Raw genomic sequence first — 21,435 nt, forward strand, 5'->3', positions numbered from 1 at the left:
TATGTTTTTAATTTTTTATTGTGATGTTTTAATGTTTCATCTTGTGAGCCATCTTGGGTCCCTTTTTGGGGAGAAAGGCAGTGTAGTAGTAGTAATTTCTGCATTGGGGCTGCAGCCTAAGTGAAAAAGAGAAGTTGACAGCATGAGCTTTTCTAGACTTGAGTCTACTTCCTTAGGCTGCATCCACACTGTAGAAATAATCCGGTTTGAGACCGCTTTAATTGCCATGGCTCAATGCTATGGAATTCTGGGAGTGGAACTATGGTGCCACAACAAACTACAGTTCCCTGTATTCCACAGCATTGAGCCATGGCCGCTAAAGTGCTGCCAAACCGTGTTATTTCTGCAGTGAGGATGCAGCCTAAGTGAAAGAGAGAAGTTGGTAACATGAGCTTTCCTAGACTTGAGCCTACTTCCTTAGGCCGCATCCCACACTACAGAAATAACCTGCTTTGATGCCACTTTTAACTGCCATGGCTCAGTGCTATGGAATCCTGGAAACTGTAGTTTTGTGAGATAGTTAGCCTTCTCTGCTCTGGTGCCACAACAAACTATGCTTCCCAGAATTCCACAGCATTGAGCCATGGCTGCTAAAGTGGTGCCAAACCGGGTTATTTCTACAGTGTGAACGCAGCCTAAGTGAAAGAGAGAAATGGAGCCTACATCCTTAGGCCGCATCCCACGCTGCAGAAATAACCTGGTTTGAAACCACTTTAACCAGGAATCCTGGCAACTGTAGTTTATTGTTCATTAACTGGGAATCCTGGGAACTATTATGTTAACCAGGAACCCTGGGAACTGTAGTTTATTATTAACTGGGAATCCTGGGAGCTGTAGTTTATTAACCGGGACTCCTGGGAACTGTAGTTTGCTCACCACGAGTCCTGGGAACTGTAGTGTTGTTGTTTATTAACCATGAATCCTGAGAACTGTAGTTTGTTAACCGGGAACACGGGAATTGTACTTTGTTGTTTATTAACTGGGAATCCTGGGAACTATACTTTATTACCCAGGAATCCTGGGAACTGTAGTTTGTTAACCAGGAATCCTGGGAACTGTAGTTTGCTGTAGCCCCAGAGAGCTCTGTGACAGAGAAGGCCCAACCTTTTACAACCCTCCAGTTCCCTGTTTTCCACAGCATGGAGCCATGGAGGGTCAAAAAAGCGGCCTCAAACCGGGTTATAATACCCCTGCAGACAGTGTGTGTTTGTGTGTGCCGCCTCAGGCCTACTCCTATTCCTCCTCCTCTTGGGGGCATCCCTCCAAGAGAGAGGCTGCCTGCTGTAGCCAGGCACCGGCGTTAGGAGGAGCATCATCAGCCACTGAGCAAGAGAAAGAGAGAGTGGCAGAGAGAGAGAGGCAGCCTCTCTCTCTTCATCATCCCTCTGTCTTCCTTCCTTTCCCTCCTCAAAGCGCAGGAGGAGGAGGAGGAAAATGGCGCCAGGGGAGCCTGGCCACAGAGAAGGGCCACCCCAATCTCTGCTGCCAGGCTGCAGAGGGGGCCATTTCCTCCCTTCCTCAGCCCCCACACACTGAGGGCAGGGATAAAGGCTGCCTCTCATGGGCTGTTGTTGTTGTTGTTGTTGCTATCATCACCATCCCTGAGGAGGCGTGTGGTGCGGTTTGCTTTGCTCTTTCACACTGGGGAAGCAAATATAGCCATGCCCTCCTCCTCCTTTTCAGCCATGGCTGGCGGCGTCCCTCCTCCTCCTCCTCCTCCTTTCCCTGCCCCCCTGAAAGCCCCACCATCGCGGGGGGGAAGCAGGAGGAGGAGTGGGGCAGCAGCAGCAAGGCTGGACTCGGGCTCTTGGATGCCTCGCTGAAGGCAGAGACAAGGGCGACGCTGCTGCCCAACACAGGAGCTGCTGCTGCTGCTGCTTCTGCTTCTCCTCCTTCCTCCTCCTCTTTATTCCCTCCTCATAACGCCTCCTCTCTCCCAGCCAAGGAGGCAGAGGGACCAGGGATATAAAGAGGGGGATCCTGCTGCTGCTGCTGCTGCTGTTGTTACTGCTTCTCTTGGACTCCCCACCTTTTGCAAGCCACCTCCTCCTCTACTTCTCCTTTTCCCCCTCTTCCTCGTCTGCAGCAGATGCGTTTGGGGGTCAGCAGCTGGGACTATGGTGAAATTTCCAGCGCTCACTAACTACTGGCCCTTGATCCGGTTCTTGGTCCCTTTGGGCATCACCAACATCGCCATCGACTTCGGGGAACAGGTAAGAAGAAGAAGGAGGAGGAGGAGGAGAGAGGCCACCACCAGCCTCCTCTTTCCTCCTCCTTAATATCTAACTCTTATCCTTAGGTACCCCTCAAAAAGAAGGAACCCATCTCTGCTGAGGGATGATGCAAAGAGCATTCCCATCATCTCCTCTTTGGTATGATGACAGAAAGGCAGGAGGTCCTACTTTTTGGGGTCTTTTGTCCTTTTCCTCCTTAAAGAAGCCCAGGATTTATTTTTGATGGATGGCAACAAAGAGGTTTGGATGTCAAATGTGCAAAAAGGGTTTGCCTATTCCACATATGTGAAAAGGTCTCTCTCCAAACATGTGACAAGGTCTCCTTTTCCCAAACATGTCAAAAGGTTTGCCTTTTCCATATATGTGAAAAGCTTTGCCTTTTCCAGACATGTAATAAGGCTTGCCTTTTCCAAACATGCAAAAAAAAGGTCTCCCTTTTCCCCAACCATGCAGGGAGTAGAAGGTATGGATATGGGCCCACCAGGTTCAATGGGGAGGTCATTAGGTGGTTGCCATTGAGGGACACAGATTGGGAGGATGAAATAAAAAATGAAGGGGGGAAAAAGCAGCCAAAGAGGAATAAAACTGTTAGATGGAGGTGCGGTGGACCTGCTCAGAGTCTTACTTAGAGCACATAATTCTAGATGCAAGCAGCCATTTCGTTTCACTAGGTCTTCTTCATGTGTCTGTATGTGTTATGTCTGTGGTTCTTTCTATGGCTTTTCCCTGCCCTCCACATTTGACTATATGTGCTTTTAATTCCCAAAAGCTGTTTGCTGGAAGGTTGTTGAAAATGCAGTTAAGTGCTAGAGGGGGGGAAGAGCTGCTTACATTGTGCAGGAAGATTATGTAATTGGGATTTCCACTCAGTAATCGTGGCTGGCATCTAAACTTAGCAGAATACCTGGGCTGTGTTGGTGTTTCCAGGTGGAGACCGAGTGCACCATTATTATTGTTACAACTGCAATTAGGCCTAAGGGATGCTCATTGTGGAGGTGACAATTACGGGTGTTGCACACCTGAAACAACAGGGGTGACTGTGTTAATAGATAGCTGGACCTTGTTTGCGTTTACCTGGATGCAAGCACTGCGCATTCAATGCTCTCACCTAAGTATTGCAGACTCAGAGGTTGATAGCCCTGTCCTCTCTTCCCATATTGTGGTGGGACTGAAGGGTCTAAACTTTCTGTATCCATACCTCTTTTCCCCCTCCTTACTAATGTCCTCTTTCAGTGTGGTGTCACGAAAAAAGCAGCTGCTGCTATAACCCCCCAAGGAGCCAGTGAAGCTGTCAGTCCCTGCAGTTCTTAGGTGTCAGTTATGTTGTCCTTGGATGGCTGAAAATGCTGTGTAATGGCATTAGGGAAGGGTGTGAGCGAAGAGCTGAAGCCAAAGGGCTTCTGCTGATAAATGCTTGCCGCTCCTGCCCTTCTGAGCAAGGCTTTCCTTGTTGTAATTTCTGAGGGCACTGGCTTCTTCAGTGCAGAGTTGCAGAATACAGCTGTAACTCTTGATATTTTAAACAGTAGCCTTAACACTTACTTTTTAGTTGGGGCAGCAGAGATATTTAGCAGGTTTAATGGTTGGGTATCTTCCTGGACTGTGCAACTGCAGAGAGCAGGATGGGCTTGAGCTCCTCCAAACTAGACCAAGGAGGCTGAGGTCTCCCACCAAAATGACTGGAAAAATTGGAGCACCAAGACTTCTTGAGCCTCCTCAGGAATTATCCATCAGAAACAGAGTAGATGGTCAAGCACTGAGAAATATTAAGATTGTTGTTAAAATGTTAAGCTCATAATAAAGGCTTCTTGCAGTTTATCCTGTGCCCACATACAGTACTTGGGAGTAAGTGACACTTAAAACACACGAAGGCACTTTTAAATAAGCATTGTGCTTGCAAGAATATTGTGTGTATCGGCCCCTTGATATTTAACTTATTAAATGTTTGAAACGATGCTGCTGGTGAGCTGCAGGGGCTTAGCTGAATTAGACAGGGCAACATCAATAAATAGACAAAATACTTGTGTTTTTGTGTGTGTTAGGTATAATTATTATGGGCTGTAGTAGTTTCTGTGGTGGTAATTAGTAAGCACTAAATAACAAAGGTAGTTTATGCAGTTTGCAGGTCAGTCATACTCAAGAGCTGTTTGGTTCCTCCAAATGAATGGATAAAGAATTAGAACAATCCCCACAAGACATGTCTGTGTGGTAATACTTAATTTCCTGTCATGTCCTGCATGTGCTCCCCCCTGAGTTAGGAAACTCTGTACCGCTCACATAAGAATTCAGCCGTATACTACCAATATTACTCTTTCAGAGTAACAGCTACTGTCCTCCTAACATTTGTTACCTCAGCAGTAGTACAATCTGTTGTATATCTACTGAGGAGTAAGCCCCACTGACTTCACCAGAGCTTACTTTTAACTAAATGGGTGTAGAGTTGCAGCTGCAATCTTTTCACATAGATTAGCACTTTCGATGCATCTTTTATAGGTAAAGTGGTTCTAAAGATCATGGTTATGAAGTGATAGTTAGAGAACTGAGAATCTTGCCTATTTTCAGAGGAGGAAATGGATTTGACATTAGAATAAGTACACATTGAGTAGCATCACATGGTTGCTGGAGATCATGGGCTAGGGCCAAAGCAATATGTTCAAAATGGATTTTAATAAAAGGGTTTTACTTGGAGGGTCTTGAATTTAAGACTTCCAGCTTAAGCCTTATATATAGCGCACACAACCCCCCCTTTTTTTTTCTGTTGACAGGATTGATTTTTATGTCTGGAATATAATAAAGGTAAATATACTTGAGAGGTAATACATGGAAAAGTGGTTACAGAATTAACAACTTTCCACTCTGTCTCTTTAAGTCATGAATGGAGACTCTTTGGACCCACCACCTGTTGAACTATTATTCCCATCATCTTCACCATTAACCAGGTAGCCAGTGTTTGAGATTGGACTGGTTTGAGATTGGACTTCTTGAATCTTGAATTCTGGAGACCATGGATCAAATCTCTGCTTGGCCATAGAAAACCACTGGATAACCTTGAGCAAGTCACTTGTACTCAGATAGCGTCAAACCTTCTCTGAACAAATCTTGTCTAGAATATCCTATGATATGGTGACCTGGGGTTGGCATGTTGGAAATGACTTAAAGGCACACAAGAGCAAGAAAGGGAGATGCGTATCAAAGTTTGCCAATGTTTGGAGGGCCTCAGGTTCCTCAGCTCTACTTTAGGAAGATAATGGTTTATACATCTTTTGTACTTCAAATGTGTGTTGCTTTGGACTTACTAGAAGACCACTGTGATGACCCAGTGATTTCAGTGTTGTTGTTGTTTTAACTTGTTGGCTCCCAGAGTACAGTTGTCACCTCTCCATGGACAGTGGGTTAAGCAAGAGACTGATCAAAACACAAACAATTAACTGTGTATATGTGCTCACAGTGGATTGCATGTATGGAAGTTGGAGGAGAGGTTATTCAGTTGGCATTAGCCTTTGAATATTGGCTCACCTAATACATAGGACTGGCTTCATTGTGGTGTTATGGCTGCATTGCTGTGATGAAATGCTCTTTTTCATCTCATCCTGCAATGGCTCTCTTCCATTTTGGTTGTGCCAGCTTGGAATGGGTCTCCAAAAGGCCTTTTGGAATGAATCCAACAGTGAAATGTTTGTATTTGGCTCACAACTGAATGTTGAGAAATGTGAGTTCTCAGAAATACTGCAGAGGGAAGCCACTAAAACTTTTGGGTAGGGAAAACAACCTTGCTTATCAGGGTTTTTTTTAGTTATTCTTACTAATTTAAGTGAAAGTGAAGAAGTAGGCATAGATAAATAAGTGGGGGGGGGAGATTGGAGTAGCCTAGAATCAGGATAATTGGAAAGAGCTATGACAAATGAAGCAGTTTCAAGAAGAAAGATGGGGATTCAATTAGCTGTCAAACCAAACCAAATGAAAATGTGTCAAATTTAGAGGTTGTGGCATACTGGCCTGTTTGTTGTACTAATGACAATTGCTAATAGACCTATTCCAAATAGCATTGTGTGGGTTTATGTGATTGAAACAGCCATATAATATGTTTTTAAGCAGCAGTGGTACTGTGAGGTTCTTTGAGTTTCCCATTTGCTTCTTTCAGTTTCCTCAGGGCTGCAGTTCATTTCACATGTTATGATATGGGCATTCTGCAGAGCTTGGAAAAGTAACTTTATGGACTACAGTTCTCACAATCTCCTAGCCAGTAGCTCTGGTTTTCTGATCAGTGTATCATGACTTCTGGATATGTGTGTATTCTTACTAATTCAATTCCTGTACCATTAGTACCATGAAGATTTACATCTCAGGGTAGGGATATGGACCAATCTTACGCAAGTTTACTCAAGAGTAAATTTTGAGTTTGATAGAACTTGTCAAGAAAGTATACAGGGGATTGGTGCTTTTGAGTATGTGCTTGTCAGTTTGTACTTGTCAGTTTGTACAAGTATGTATATGTGTGTCTGTTCATCTTGATGTACATCAGCAAATTCTTTCATATTTTTACTCAGAGGTAAGTCTTACTATGTTGAATACAGATATGACTCACTTTCAGAAATGTGGACATATGACTGCAGCCTGGTTCTCAAATAAACTGTGTAAGGTGGAATGGAATTAATGGGATAGAAAACTCTCTATTTGATAGAGCTTACTAGTGATGTGTCCTCTTACTGTATTGGCCTAGGACAAGGTGGGCAAAGTGTGGCTCTTCATATAGAATCACAAAGTTGGAAGATACCAGAAGGGCCATCTAGTCCAACCCCCTGCCATGCAGGAACACAGAATCAAACCATACCTGACAGATGACTATCCAGCCTATGTTTGAAAACCTCTAAAGAAGGAGAGTCCACCAAACTCCCAAGGGAGTGAATTCCATTGTCAAACAGCTCTTACTGTATAGAATGTCTTCCTAAAATTGAGATGGAATCTCTTTTTCTGTAATTTGCATCCATTGCTCTGTGTCCTAGTTTCTGGAGCAGCAGAAAACAAGGTTGCTCTATTCCCAACATGACACCCCTTCAAATTAATTATTATATTACCTCTTAATAAACTTCTCTTCTTCAGGATAAACATACCCAGCTCCCTAAGTATCTCCTCATAGAGGGCATGGTTTCCAGACCCTTCACCATTTTGGTCACCCTCTGGACATGCACCAGCTTCTCATCCTTTTTTAATTGTGGTGCCCAGAACTGGACACAGTATTTTAGGTGAGGCCTGACCAAAGAAAAATAAGAGTGTTGCTGTTACTTCGCTTGATCTAGACATTATTCTTCTGTATATGATGTTGAACTCCAACTCCCAGCATTCTTCACCATTAACTATGCTGGCTAGAACTAGTGAAAGCTGCAATCCAGCAACATCTGCAGGCCTGTCCTTTGCCCACTCCAGGCCAAAAATGAGAAAGGTTCCCAGCTGCACTGGCTTAGGAAAATTGGACCGTGAGATGTTCTATAGCCTTCTTGTAAATATTTGTGCAAGTTCCTTGCAAGAGTTAAAAGCTAAATAACTGAGCTTTTGTTATTGCTTTTATTTTTCAGCATAAAAGGTATCATCACTATAATTTCATTGAGGAGCTTTGACTAAGAAAGATTTTACAGATGTTCATGTTGTTGATTTTCCCCCTCCCCCCATTATAGGAGGAAATCTTTGAGTGTCCCTTCTCCTGGTAGATTTATAGGGTTCAGGAGTAATACACATATTCATCTGTATAGTACACGACACAAGACTGCAATTAGAAGCTTAATACATCATGGTGATAATGGAGTATTACCTTGGCATTTTACATCATGCTATTAGGAGTGACTTGGCAGAGGCATAATTTAGCAGCGACCTACAATTCCTATGTGTTCTATGCAGATTCTTTTATCCAGAAACTCCAAATTCTGATCTGTTGTGAGAGTGCTTGTGGTATGTCATGTGAGAAATAATGTAAGGTGTGTGCCAGCCAAAAGCCCTGCCTCCCTATGAGGAGTCACAGAGGAGATTTTGTATCTCTGGATAGTCAATGTTAACTTAATAATGCAGTCAAACTCCTGGTGGATTAGTTCAAGGGCCAATCTAGTCTAGCACTCTGTTTTCAGAGTGGCCAATCCCATATCTCTGAGAAAACCCATAACCAGGATGTAAGCGTGTTAGCCTTTCTACTGCTGATAGCAACTAGTACTGAGAATCCTTCTGCTCCTTTAGCGGGTGATATATAGCCATTGTGAGCCAATGTGGGTGTAGAGGTTTCAGTGTTGGACTATGACTCTGGAGACCACAGTTTGACTCCCATTTGGTCATGAAATCTGGTGAGGGACCTTGGGTGAGTCACTTGCTCTCAGCCTCAGGGGAAGGCAATGGCAAACCTCTTCTGAACAAATCTTGCCAAGAAAATCCCATGATAGGGTGGCCATGTCAGAAATGACTTGAAGGCATACAGAACACACACACACACACACACCACATAGAGACATCATGATTTACTAGCCATTAATAGTTTTGTCTAGTATTTTGTGATAGTGACACAGTTACAATAAATTTAAAATGTCTTGGAAAGTGGTTTTCTTGGTGTTTAGGATGTCTCCCACACTTCACGAGCATGAATCTCCCAAAACAACCCTTCAGGAGATTGATATGGTTGCATGTTACTTTTGCTCTCCAAAAATGGTGGCTGTGATCTCATGGTGCCACTTGGCAGAGCTTCAGAGGGTGCCAAAATGGACGATGCACTCTCTGGGTTCCAACAGGTAGTTTTCCCCTCTGAGGGGTGGGCCATTCTTATTCCGCAAAAATACATTTTTTGGAGTTTGAAATATATATCTAATTTTAATTCACTGTGCCTACAGGGAAGGACTATTCTAATACTTTAGTAAGCCGAAATAGCTGCCAGCAGGAAAGATATTGGTTTGATTATGATTTAAGGTCATTTGGAGAGCCTCTCATGTGGTACCCTTAGAGCTCAGGAAAGATTTTTCTTTGTCACTTGGAATAATAAGGTAATGAACTGTGCAGTTTTCCATTGCAATCCTCTAAGGAATTATGTGTTTCTTGTCATTTTATCCTTTGACATAGTGAAATAGGACTTTTTGTTAATGTGCAACTAGGTCACTCGATTATATTTCCTTTGGCTTGGTTGTATTTGCTCAACTATGATGTTACATTTTGTTGCTCTGTATTCTGATAACGTGTTGTGGGGATCAGAAAGAAAACACAACAGAAATTAGGCCATGGATAGAAAGGAGATCACTGTGGGCTGTGTTAACTAAGCTGAGCCACTGTGAGCTTTAGGAACTGGCCCAGTTATTACAGGGCTGACTTTTTTTTCTCATGTTTTTCTAGGTTAGCTTTCTTCGTCCCTTTTCTCACTACTGTACTGCTGTAGACATTTGCTTGCACTCACATAAGTCTGCAATGCAGACCTTTTCCCTTTAAACTTTTGAATCTATTTGTTTCTGTTTTTAGTCATCACTGTGTCATTTTGGACTCCTGCCCAGCATAACTTCCCTGGGCCAACTTGTGATACGGATACGTTGGTGCTATATCACAGTTATGGGAACAGGACCTATGTTATTGACCATGCATGGACACACAGCTGGTTTACATAGCTTTTTTAAAAGGATGCAACAAATTTGTGGAGAATTTGTTAACAGCTGTTGGTCATATTGGGTGAGTGGAGCTTCCTCGGTCCAGTGCCATTTTCTTTTGAATACCAAATACTGGCCAAAGCAACATAAGAGGAATGTTCACTCCACTTTAAAAGCAACGCAGAAGCATTAGGTTGACAAAGGTTAAGGTTGGGGACAGTGCGGCTTGTGGGCAATCTGTGGCCCCCAGGGCTATTTTTGTGGCCTCCTAGAGTCCAAAGTTGTTTGGAAAAAATATTTTTTTTTACCTCCAAAGGAGTGCGGGGTCAATTTCATCATGTTTCTGTGCCACCCCCCGGGGGTGTGTGTGATGTTTTTAAGTTCTGAGAGATAGTGAGCCAGAGGTTGAGTTCTGCATTGCTTTTTGTTGGAAAGCCAACCCCACAGCTGTTCAGATAATTGAAATACTGGAGGCAAGGATTTGCAGAAGGTTGTCAGGTTAGATACTGTTTCATACATACCTGCATACTTGATTCCTCTTTGCAAATATCTCCTCTTTTCCCCAGCAGGAGCCTACATGGTGGTTTGAATGTTGAAATGTTATGGTTTGAATGTTGGGTGAGGACAATGGGAACACAGGGTTCAAATCCTTGTTCAGCCATGGAAACTCATTGAGTGACTTTGGGCAAGTCACATTCTCTTAGTCTTAGAGGAAGGCAATGTCAAATCCTCTGAACAAGTGTTTCCAACTAAACCCTGATATAGGTTTGCCTTAGAGTTGTCGTAAGGCAGAAATGACTTGAAGGCACACAACAAACAGCTCACTTGAGGTTTTGGAGTTTGGTCAGAGTAGGAATGGGAGGACACTCAAAACTACATAGCAGGTATTTACAGTAGAAACGTAATAGGAGGTGAAGTCTGTGGATGTGAAAATCTGTCCACTTTATTTTACTTTTTTAAATTATATTTCTCAAGATCCTGCCAGCATTCCCATTGTATTTAACTCTCCTATGAGGTTTTGAAATACACACAACCAATGTTAAATTTGTCTGTATTTTTGTATACAGTCATAATGTGGATTCTTATCTAATGTATATTTTAATGCATTTCCTCCATGGATTAAAGTTTGTGTGAATGTTTCAACTTTAGCAATGCATGCTTATTGTGTATTACTCAGAGCAGGGGAGAAGAAGGGAAAGTTAATGTTTGCATTTTCCTTCTGAAAGATATGTGTGCATTTTGTTGTCCCAGACCCCAAATTGGATAAATTTGTGATGAATCAGTTTGATTTTTCCCATCCTTAGTTAAGCTTCAGAGCTGTGTTTTGCCCTTTTTCCTCTACAAGTACTCTCACTTAGTCAGCATTCTCACAGAATGCTGGAGACCTCCCTCTCTCTTGGCATCTAGTTCTGCCTCCAAGATGCCTACACAGGAGATGAAGAGGAGATGCTATAAATAAAACAATTGTTTGGCCAACTGTTGGTAGTACAGTATTCTGCCTTAGATACAGAGGAACTGTGTTAAGTTTTCAGTCATTTTCAGTGCCTAGCAGATTTATGCCACTGAATGATATAGTTACTGTATATACTCATGTATAAGTCTAGAACTTTTAGTGAAAAAACTGACCCCAAAAACCTGGGTTATCAACTTATCCATGGGTCATTGTAAGTACTGTACTTTAATTCTTATCAAAAAAGGAACCATGCCCTGGTGAAAGGTGAGAGCTTAATCTCTTCTCAGAGCATCTAAAAGAAGCATCAACCCACTCTACTATCTAATCCATCCAGCCTTTAGAGTGAGCACAAACAGTTACGCCTTTCAAAATGTTTAAAGATCTTTAGCAGTGCTTTCCTTTACTTCAGCCTTTACATCCTTTGTTACATGCTGCTAAGTTTTACCCTCGATTTACCCATGGGTCATATCAAAGTCTATAACCTGCCCTTGACTTATACATGAGGTTGATTTATAGTCAAATATATACAGTATGATATGATGGACGAGCTGTATTTTCTTGTGGGGTATTTCTGCAGGATATTAATAATCTAATCATTGTCTAACCCTCTTGCTCATAAAGTGGCTTGCAGAGTATTTTTTGTGCAGAAATACTATTTTTCATGGAGAAAATGCTGTAGTTGAGGAGCTACTTTGCACAAATATCAGGCTTTTTTGCATTAAAAACATTTTCTATGCTGGAAACATCATATAGAAAGCAAAGTTCACTCCCACTTATGAAATTTGCACAGAATAAGTCTCCAACTTCAGATATTTGAATCAGTACAAAATTCTCCTAGTCAGGGTTTTCTGACATTTTCACTTCTCCATTTTCCAAATACTGTATTTCAAATGTTGTGTCTATCCCTACTGTATGGCATTGAACACTGATTATATAACACTGATTACTACTGCTAGTAAAGGAGACCTAGTCCCGATCATAAAGGTCTTGGGACAGTTTATATTTTGGCACTTGTATAGCAGCCATGTCCCCATGTTGTTGAGTGTCTTCAGGTAATTTCAGATTTTATGGCAACCCGAAGGCAACTCATGATATGGTTTTCTTGGCAAGATTTCTTCAGAGGCCGGGGGTTTGCCATTGCCTTCCTCTGAGGCTGAATGTGTATGACTTGGCCCTGGGTCCCCCAGTATGTTGCTGTGACTGAGAGCAGATTCAAACCCTGGTCTCCAGGGTCTTTGTTAATGTAACTCCACAGAAGTTTGAGATTTCACTATTCCCTTCAGCTTGCGAGCTTGCGTCCAGTGCTTTCCATCTTTGAAAAAGACTTCATTTCCCCTTGAGGAGGAAGCACTTTGATCAGATTAGTTCAGAGACGTGATACATATGGTTTGGTTTCAGATAGTAAAGCACAGGTAAATTGCAGGAGCATGCAAGGCAGTGGCCTTGGTTTGTTGAAAACATTTCAGCCCAGCCTCCTTCGCTCTGCCCTGAAACAGTGTAGTTGGAGGGAATGCAGAGGCATGCTGACTAAGTCTAAATTTATTTGCATAAGAAGAACCCTTGCTGAATCAGACAAAAGGCCTGTTTCAGCCTTCTGGTCCCCATGGCAACCAACCAGATGCTGCTAGGAAGCCTAAATGTGGGATGTGAAGGCCATTGCCCAGCAGCTGATACTCAGTGACATGCCCTTTCTGAATCAGAGCTTGGGAAGGTTATTCTTTTGACCATAACTCCCAGAATCCCCCCGATAGCATCCTCCAGCTGTCTGGAGTTTTGGAGGCAGTTCTTCCTCTCAAAATTAACTTTTCGAGGCGCTGAACAAAAATGGCCTTTCAAGCTTGGCTCTGAACCACTGTAGCCTTTATGATCAATAATCTTCAGTAGGCGTGATCTCCATGAATTTGTCCATTGCTCTTTTGCTGGTGCTCAGTGCAAGCGAAGGCAGTGAATACTTCAATAATATGTGCTGTGATCCCCCCTCTCCACGAAAATGGTTTTTCGCACATATTCAAGCCCCATAGGCTGGAATGGGGGCATGCACCCATGAGCGGTTTTGGGGGCATGCACCATTTTAATCCCTTTGCTCCTCACAAGTAAGCAAGGGTTACGCAAACCGAGTCTGCACAAATGGAGGGGCAACTGTACTTCCTTTTGTTTGTTCTGAAGCTATTACCACTCAGTTTTATTACTCCCAGTTTTTGGGTGGGTGGGTGGTGGTGGTATCCCATAGGTTAGAACTGCACACTTTTTCCAAAGGTTTTCTTTGGCAGTAGTTAAAATTATTTCCAGAAGGGTAGCTGTGTTAGCAAAAATAGTCTTGTGGCACGTGAAAGTTTGAGAAATTGTACTACAGACATTGTTTGTTTTAGCTCAGGAGTGGACAACTGTATGGGGCCCAGTGGCCATTCCCATCTGTGGTCCCCATTTCCCCATCCCATTTTTAGCTAAAACTACGGAGCAGGTGAACAGTCCAGCGAAATGTGATTGTAGCAAGATGTAACTGATAAGTCAAGGTACATATTAGAAACAGCAATTTGATAAGGACCAACAAAATAGGCAAAAACTGTGGAAAGGCTTTCATATTTTCTAGGATCCAAAACACACTGCAGAAACAATCCAGCTTGAGACCACTTTAACTGCCCTAGCTGAGTGCTATGGAATTCTGGGAGTTGTAGTTTATTGTGGTCCCATAGCTCTCTGACAGAGAAAGCTAAATGTCTCACAAAACCATAGTTCCCAGAGCATTGAGCCAGAGCAGTTAAAGCGGTCTCAAACTGGATTATTTCTGCAGTGTGTTTTGGACCTTTATCCCCTTTTTTCTTGCTGAATGATAATGACAGCTTGCTCGACTATTTTGTGCATCTCTGATTCCTAATAAAAATATTTCCTGACAGTGCTTTTTTGAAAATTTTCTTCTGGACTGGCATTATCTTCCAACTGATTTGGCAGAATTAGCTCCAATTATTCCTCTGCATTTCCACTTTTTCAGCTGCTTTTAAAGTGTCCGGGTCCCTCTCTCTCTCCTCCTTCCACTTTCCCTCTTTGTCCTTGTCTTTCTTCAGTTGGTGCAAGCTGAGTTCAAATTGGAAAAGTAGTTTTCACTCAGTTGACTCAGTAAGGGGTGGGGAGAGGAGGACTAGATTCTTGCCCATACCTTTAGTGTCAGGCAAAAGAAAATAATTGCAGCCTCTTCTAACATTTGTGTTCTTCCTTAACCAAACACTGATGTAGCTTGGGCACACATGCCCCAGTTTTCATCTGTGAAACATTGGAAGGTAGGGACTGGTATGGCATACATTGTTTTTATGGAGTATTATGCAAGATATGCAGAAATCTTCTTAAATCCTGGTTTCTGTTTGTCTGCAAAGCAGCACCAGCAAGCCCTGTCTGGCTTCATAATGTGGATTTGGCAGCACAAGGAGAGGGAAGGGGGGTAGCTAACTATCTCTCTTCCCTATCACTTTTCTACAGCAGCTCCACAAACCCACTTTCTCCTAACAAGTAACCAGACGGATGTTTCCTGTGACCAATACTAGCCAGACAGTTCTCATCTATCAGTTCTGTGCTGTAAATCATCCCTCATAATGCTATGTTTTAAACAGCTGAAATTGATTTGGAAACAGGTAGCTCCAGCCATGGATTATTTAAATATGTAACCTATACATATAAGATATCTCTGGCATAATCTCATTCACCTTGCTTGTTTACTTCCTCTATAATTTTAGCTGCTGCCAGAATCATATGGCTAGGGAAAGCCATGAGGGAAAAAAGCAGCTGCTGGCTTTGTACTCACAGTTGGCTGAGTCTCCTGCTGTGTTGCTGAAGCCCCAATGTGCTCCTCCTCCTTTCTAGATGAATTTTATCTCTTAAAATTATCTGTAGCATAACAGGTTGTTTCAACAGTGTAGAGTCTTTGATCTTTAGTCTTTCATTCAGCTCCTAAACCAAGGGTATCGGGATATCTCCTTTGTTATTTATAGCTGACTGAATGCTTGCCAATTAAAAAAAAAAACTAAAATAAACATTTAGCAGAAATGAAAGTAAAATGGGAGAAGTGCTGTTATAAAGCTGAAAGATGGAACGTTTCCAGTTGCTTAAATTATCTGGAAGAACCTTCTCCCAAACACTGTATTGATTTAGCTTTCATCATGTTGATTATAGGGAAGAAAAATAAATATGGCAGTACTTAAATTTTACCTATTATCTCATAGTGAGTGCACACACTTGTTAGAGATCCTGATTAATGAGTAAAGACACCAATGGCCTGGAGAAGCAAACTAAAGGCTCCATCCCAAGATAGGAAAGTTACTCAAGGTACTAATCTAAACTAGCTTCATTCTAGGGAAGAGCAGAGAGAGGACTGGCATGGAAACAAAAGAAGGAGAGACACTCCTAACTATTACTTTACATCACACAATGGTCATGATAGGTAGACAAGGAGGGAGGACACTAAAGGCCACTAAGACTGCCCTATTACTTTTGCCTGCTCTGAGGAATTCTTGACTCTTCATTGTTAAGCATTGCTTCACCTCTTCTCAATGGTGCTTGGAAAAGTCAATGGCTTAATAAGGATATCTGCAATCATGTCTTCTCAGATAACATTCAACTTTATAATCCCTTGTTCACGTGCATCCTTTATGAAAGGATACCTTGTTTCAACCGGGTTGATCTTCTCTGTTTGAGAGATATTTCTATATCCTTCGTTGTTGTCATATATCTCTATTGGGGTTGGCTTCTCAGTTCCAAAGTCTTAACAGTAACGTTTGTAGCCACTTTAGTTGCTTGCATGCTTCTGTGGCTGCGGTATATTCAGCTTTTGTAGAGGAGGTTGCAACTGTCTTCTATGTAATCTGATATGATATTCCATTTATATAAAAGAACAGGTATCCACTTGTAGATTTTTGGTCAGTGACATCATTGGCTCAATCTGCATCTACATATCCTGTTAGTTTAGGGTTGCTCTGTGTGTGTCTGTCTTCAAATCGGTTCTGAATTATGGCATCCCTAAGGCGAAACTATCATGGAGTTTTCTTGGCAAGATCTGTTTGGAGAAGGTTTGCCATTGCCTTCCCCTGAGGCTGAGAGCATGTGATTTGCCCAGTGGGTTTCATGGCTGAGCAAGAATCAAACCCTGGTCTCCAGAGTTGTAGTCCAACACTCAAACCACTACACCATCCTGGTTTTCTCGGTTGTTGGTTGCTTGAAATCAAAGTTTCAGATGTACAATTCCTTTCAGGTATTTGGCTGCTCTCTTTATTGCATTCCAGTCACATTTAGTTGATGAGTCAGTTCTTCTTTAAAATCCCAACAGCTGCTGATATATTTGGTCTTGTCACGCTGCTTATATACAAAAGCTTCCCAAGGTGAGACACTCTCTGCTTCCATCCGCCACTGTTCCTTGCAGACATTCAGGAACTGGGTTCCTACTAATTTAAGTTACACTCCGCAAATCCAGTTTGAGAAAAATTTTCCTGTAAGTTTGGATATGGTGAGCTTTGTACTCTAGGAGGTCGCCATGCCTGTTGGTTCTTACACATGGTGTAGCTCTTTGATCTACCATTTCTAACAGTTTCTTGGGGCCTTGCAGAACTAAATGACTTGTATCCTTTGGGTGATAATCCTATAAATCCTTTATACAAGGCCTTCACAGCCAGCTTTATTGTGACAAGAAGGTTCTGTATTATCTGCATGTTGCAAACTGGGGAAAGCCTCACGTTGTGAGGAGATTGTCATGATGCTGTTTTTCCCCTCTTATCTGATTCTTTCCAGCACATGGCGGGTACCATATTCAAAGAATTTTTAAAAATCACACCATGTGTGTGTAGCCTTGTTTCTTTTTGCCATTAAAAAAAAAAAAAACCTCTGGCAGAATGTTCCTGTAGTATACAGTGGGAAACACACAGCAGTCAAAACAGGAATGAGATTTGTACTTGAAGGCAGTATTGCAATTTCCTGTGGTACAAAACTTCTGCTGTCTTGAATGTTAACTGGATTGCCCAACATGCACCTTCTGACAGAGTCTAGCAACATCCAGAGCTGCTTGCCCTTTCTGTTGCTTGGCTCCAAGTGCTCATTGCCCTGCGCCAAATCCCTTACTTAACCCGACGACGGCCTGCTGTGACGCGTTTAACAACTTCTTTGCAGACAAAATCTCTCAGATAAGAGCCGACTTAGATGCCACCGTTGAAACAGAGTCAACAGGCGAGGCGTCCAGTGACTCCGCCGATGTAGTCATACTGGATCAGCTCCAATCTGTGGGTACTGATGACGTGGACAAGCTGCTTGGTAAAGTGAGGAAGACAACTTGCCCTCTCGACCCTTGCCCATCATGGCTGGCCGTCCGGGGGGGGATGCATTGATGAGATTCCTCACGGATATCATCGGTGCATCCTTCAGGGAAGGATATATTCCATCTTGTTTAAAGGAAGCGGCGGTTAAGCCACTCCTGAAAAAACCTTCCCTAGACCCCCTGGATATGAAGAATTATAGGCCGGTGTCATTGCTGCCATTTTTGAGCAAGGTGATCGAGAGGGCGGTTACCCTTCAGCTCCAAGCTGTCTTGGATGAAACCGATTATCTAGACCCATTTCAAACTGGCTTTAGGACAGGCTTTGGGGTTGAGACTGCCGTGGTTGCCTTGACCGACGATCTGCATCTGAGCATTGACAGGGGGAGTGTGACCCTGTTGGTGCTCTTAGACCTCTCAGCAGCTTTCGATACTATAGATCACGGCATCCTCTTGGACCGCCTGAGGGGGTTAGGTATCGGGGGCACTGCTTTGCAGTGGTTCCGGTCCTTCCTCTCGGGCAGGTCTCAGAGGGTGCTACTCGGGGACTGTAGCTCCAGTAAGAGGTACTTCACTTGTGGGGTTTCTCAGGGGCTATTTTGTCCCCGATGTTATTTAACATCTATATGAAGCCGCTGGGTGAGATAATACGGAGTCATGGTGCTGGGTGTTATCAGTACGCTGATGACACCCAAATCTATTTCTCCGTATCTCGTTCGTCGGCCTCGAATTCCGATGGCATCTCTTCTCTCAATGAATGTCTTCAGGCGGTAATGGGCTGGATGAGGAAAAACAGATTGAAACTGAATCCAGACAAGACGGAGGTGCTCATGGTAGCGGCCCCGAAACCAAGAATTGGGTTGCAACCTCCAGTCCTGGATGGGGTCACACTCTCCTCCAGTGACTGTGTTCGCAGTCTGGAGGTGCTCCTTGACTTGTCGCTTCTGATGACAAATCAGGTAAATGCGACGGTCAGGAGTGCCTGTTATCACCTTCGGCTGATACGCCAGCTGCGCCCTTTTCTGGAAGTAAGGGATCTCGAGACGGTTGTGCATGCACTGGTAATCTCATGCCTTGACTTCTGTAATGCACTCTACATGGGGCTACCCCTGTGCTTGACTAGGAAATTACAGCTGGTTCAAAACATGGCAGCCAGGCTTGTCTCAGGAACATCTAGGAGGGACCACATTACTCCGGTTTTGAGGTCCCTCCACTGGCTGCCTATCAGCTTCTGGGCCCAGTACAAGGTGTTGGTTATCACCTTTAAAGCCCTAAATGGCTTGGGTCCAAGCTATCTCAGGGACCGCCTCCTCCCGTACAATCCTCCCCGCGCTCTCCGGTCCTCTGGAAGGAACTTACTGCAGCCTCTAAAATCTAGGCTTGCGGCGACCTCCCAGAGGGCGTTCTCTGCTGTCGCCCCCAAACTCTGGAACGACCTGCCGGATGAGATCCGTCAGATAACATCGTTAGACAGCTTTTAAAAAGCGGTTAAGAGGGATCTCTTCCGGCAGGCCTTTCCAGATTAACCATCCTGGCCCAGGTACCCTGATTCCCTCATTTCTCCCGTGGCCCCATCTTAGTGATGGTTGAGGATCAACAGAGGGATATCAGGATTTTTAGTTTTTAGTTTTTAATTGTTGTTTTTATGCTTTGATATTGTGTTTTTAATATGTTATACTGTTTAATACTGTCTTAAGGGGGGGAGGGATAAAGAGTTTTTAATTGTTATATTTTATATTTTACTGTTGTCAACCACCCGGATTGGTTTGCCATAGGGCGGTATACAAATAAATATTATTATTATTATTACTAAGGCACTATGGGAAAGGTGGCTAGGGAAAGCACCTGTGCCACTTTGACAAGCAGTTTGGAAAGCCGCTCCTTCCATAGTGCATTGGTTGTGCAGACTCCTCAGCAAGGCACTAAAGAAATAGGTGGTTCTGGACAGAGCCCGTCCTGTGTCAGAAGATATATTCTAGATGGTTGTGTCTTTCTCTGGCAGGGGTGTGCCCACCACCACCACTGTTCTGCTTGTGCAAGAGACTTCAGATATCTCCTTGCATAAGCATAAAATTGTCAAAAATGCTTATGTGTGGTAAAATCATTTGGACATTGGATTAGGGCTCTGTGAAGCCAGGGTTTGAATCCCAGCTCAGCCATGTAAACCCACTGGGTGACCTTGGGCAAATCACACTCTCTCAGCTTCAGAAGATGGCAATGACAAACCTGCTCTGAAGAAATTGGCCAAGAAAGCCCCGTGATAGGTTCACCTTAGGGTTGCCATAAGTTGGAAATGACTTGAAAGCACAGCACAATGATGAATATACAAGATATTTGACACTATTAGATCTTGGTGAGAGGCTCTGATTGCTGTTGTTAGCCCCCTTGAGTGGTGTTTTTAATGGAAAGGTGGGATATAAATCTAATAATAGAGACATATATATCAAATAGCTAGCTATTAGTTGGCAATTAGTGATGTTTTTCAGTAGTGAAAACATTGCCACATTATATTATGATTAGTGAAGGGTAGCATCACAAACACTAGTTTCACTTCTTTTTCAGTGTGACCATATAGTTACTTTTATAGTTATAGATGTGTAGCTTCACTAAGTGATAGAGGGGGAGTTCAAATTCTGGTACATGTTGTGCCTTATACTGTTGTCTTTTTCTCTGCTGTGGGTGTTAGGCGACAGTGAGGTGGGTGGGAGAAGACTATGTTTTGTATTAGAGACCAGTTACTTGTAGCATTCAGGTGGATTTTTAAATAAATAAATAAATAAATAACCTATTTGAGTTACTTTTGAAAAAAGAGAAAATAAGGTTATATTTAGGGTTGCCATATCCCGGGTTTGGCTGGGCCATTCACATTTTTTTAACCGTTTGTGAATTCCTGACCCAGGTTTGGAGCTAGTCCTGGCTCCTCCTCCACCACTGCCTCTTGCTGCACTTTTAGCACTCAGCTGGCTGAGGCCCTGCCCCAATCCCCCTCTCTGACCGGTTTTACTGGGACATTCACATTTTTAACCATTTGTGAATGTCTTGGCCCAGGTTTGTAGCTAGTCCTGGCTCCTCCTCCACCACTGCCTCCTGCTGCGCTTTCAGCACTCAGCCGGCTAGTTGAGGCCCTGACCCAGCCCCCTCCCCGACACCAACAAGGCCTCGCTGGGGTTGGGGGGGCTGGGGGGCCCTCAGCCAGCCAGCTGGGCTCCAAGGAGGGAGGCCTCCACAATGAGCCCTCTCCTCCGGCACTGGCAGGGCCATGTGGGTGTCAGCTGGCCGGCTAGTCTCCAAGAGGACAGGTCACCGGGTGAGGCCTCTCCTTTGGTGTTGCTGGTGGAGCCATGTAGTGTGCCAGCTGGCTGGCTAGGTCCAGATGAGAGAGGCTGCGGCGGCAAGGCCTGTCTCCCGGCGGTGTTGGAACTGCGGTGGTGCCTCAGCTGGGTGGTCCAAGAGGAGGGAGGGAGGTCGCGGCAGCAAGAAGAACCACGGAGGCACTATAGAATACCGGAGGCACCAGGTTCAGGTAAGGCAGGTGAGCCTAGAAGGCCTCACTGGGGGCTGGGGGGATTGGGGCTGCCTCTCCCGCCTTGGCCTCCCTGGCCATGCCTTCGGCCAGGCATGAGCTTTCCTAGACTAAAGTCTGCTTCGTCAGATGCCTTTACCATATATACTCGACTATAAGTTGATCTCATGTATAAGTCAAGGGCAAGTTTTGGGGCCAAAATTATGGATTTTGATACGACTCAAGGATAAGTCTAGGGTAACACTTAGGGGCATTTAGCAAAGGATCTAAAGGATGAAGCAAAGCAAAACAATGTTAAAAACTTACAAAATTTCAGCAGACATAGATCTTTGTGCTCA

The 21,435-nt window shown here is 43.6% G+C and overlaps 1 protein-coding gene across 2 annotated transcripts in view; it reads left to right on the forward strand.

Annotated features, from left to right (window-relative positions):
• The first annotated feature begins 1,371 nt into the window (after window positions 1-1,371).
• The window catches only part of ANKH (ANKH inorganic pyrophosphate transport regulator), a 108,960-nt gene continuing 88,896 nt past the window's right edge, over window positions 1,372-21,435 (forward strand). Inside the window, exon 1 of one of the 2 annotated variants that reach the window (XM_042462787.1) lies at window positions 1,372-2,213. In XM_042462787.1, the coding sequence (XP_042318721.1) occupies window positions 2,118-2,213 (96 nt within the window). In that variant the 5' untranslated portion in view covers window positions 1,372-2,117. The remainder of the gene's footprint in view (window positions 2,214-21,435) is intronic. The other variant, XM_042462786.1, reaches the window with a different exon arrangement.

Source organism: Sceloporus undulatus, chromosome 4 (genome assembly GCF_019175285.1).
Source record: "Sceloporus undulatus isolate JIND9_A2432 ecotype Alabama chromosome 4, SceUnd_v1.1, whole genome shotgun sequence".
Lineage (NCBI taxonomy): Eukaryota > Metazoa > Chordata > Lepidosauria > Squamata > Phrynosomatidae > Sceloporus > Sceloporus undulatus.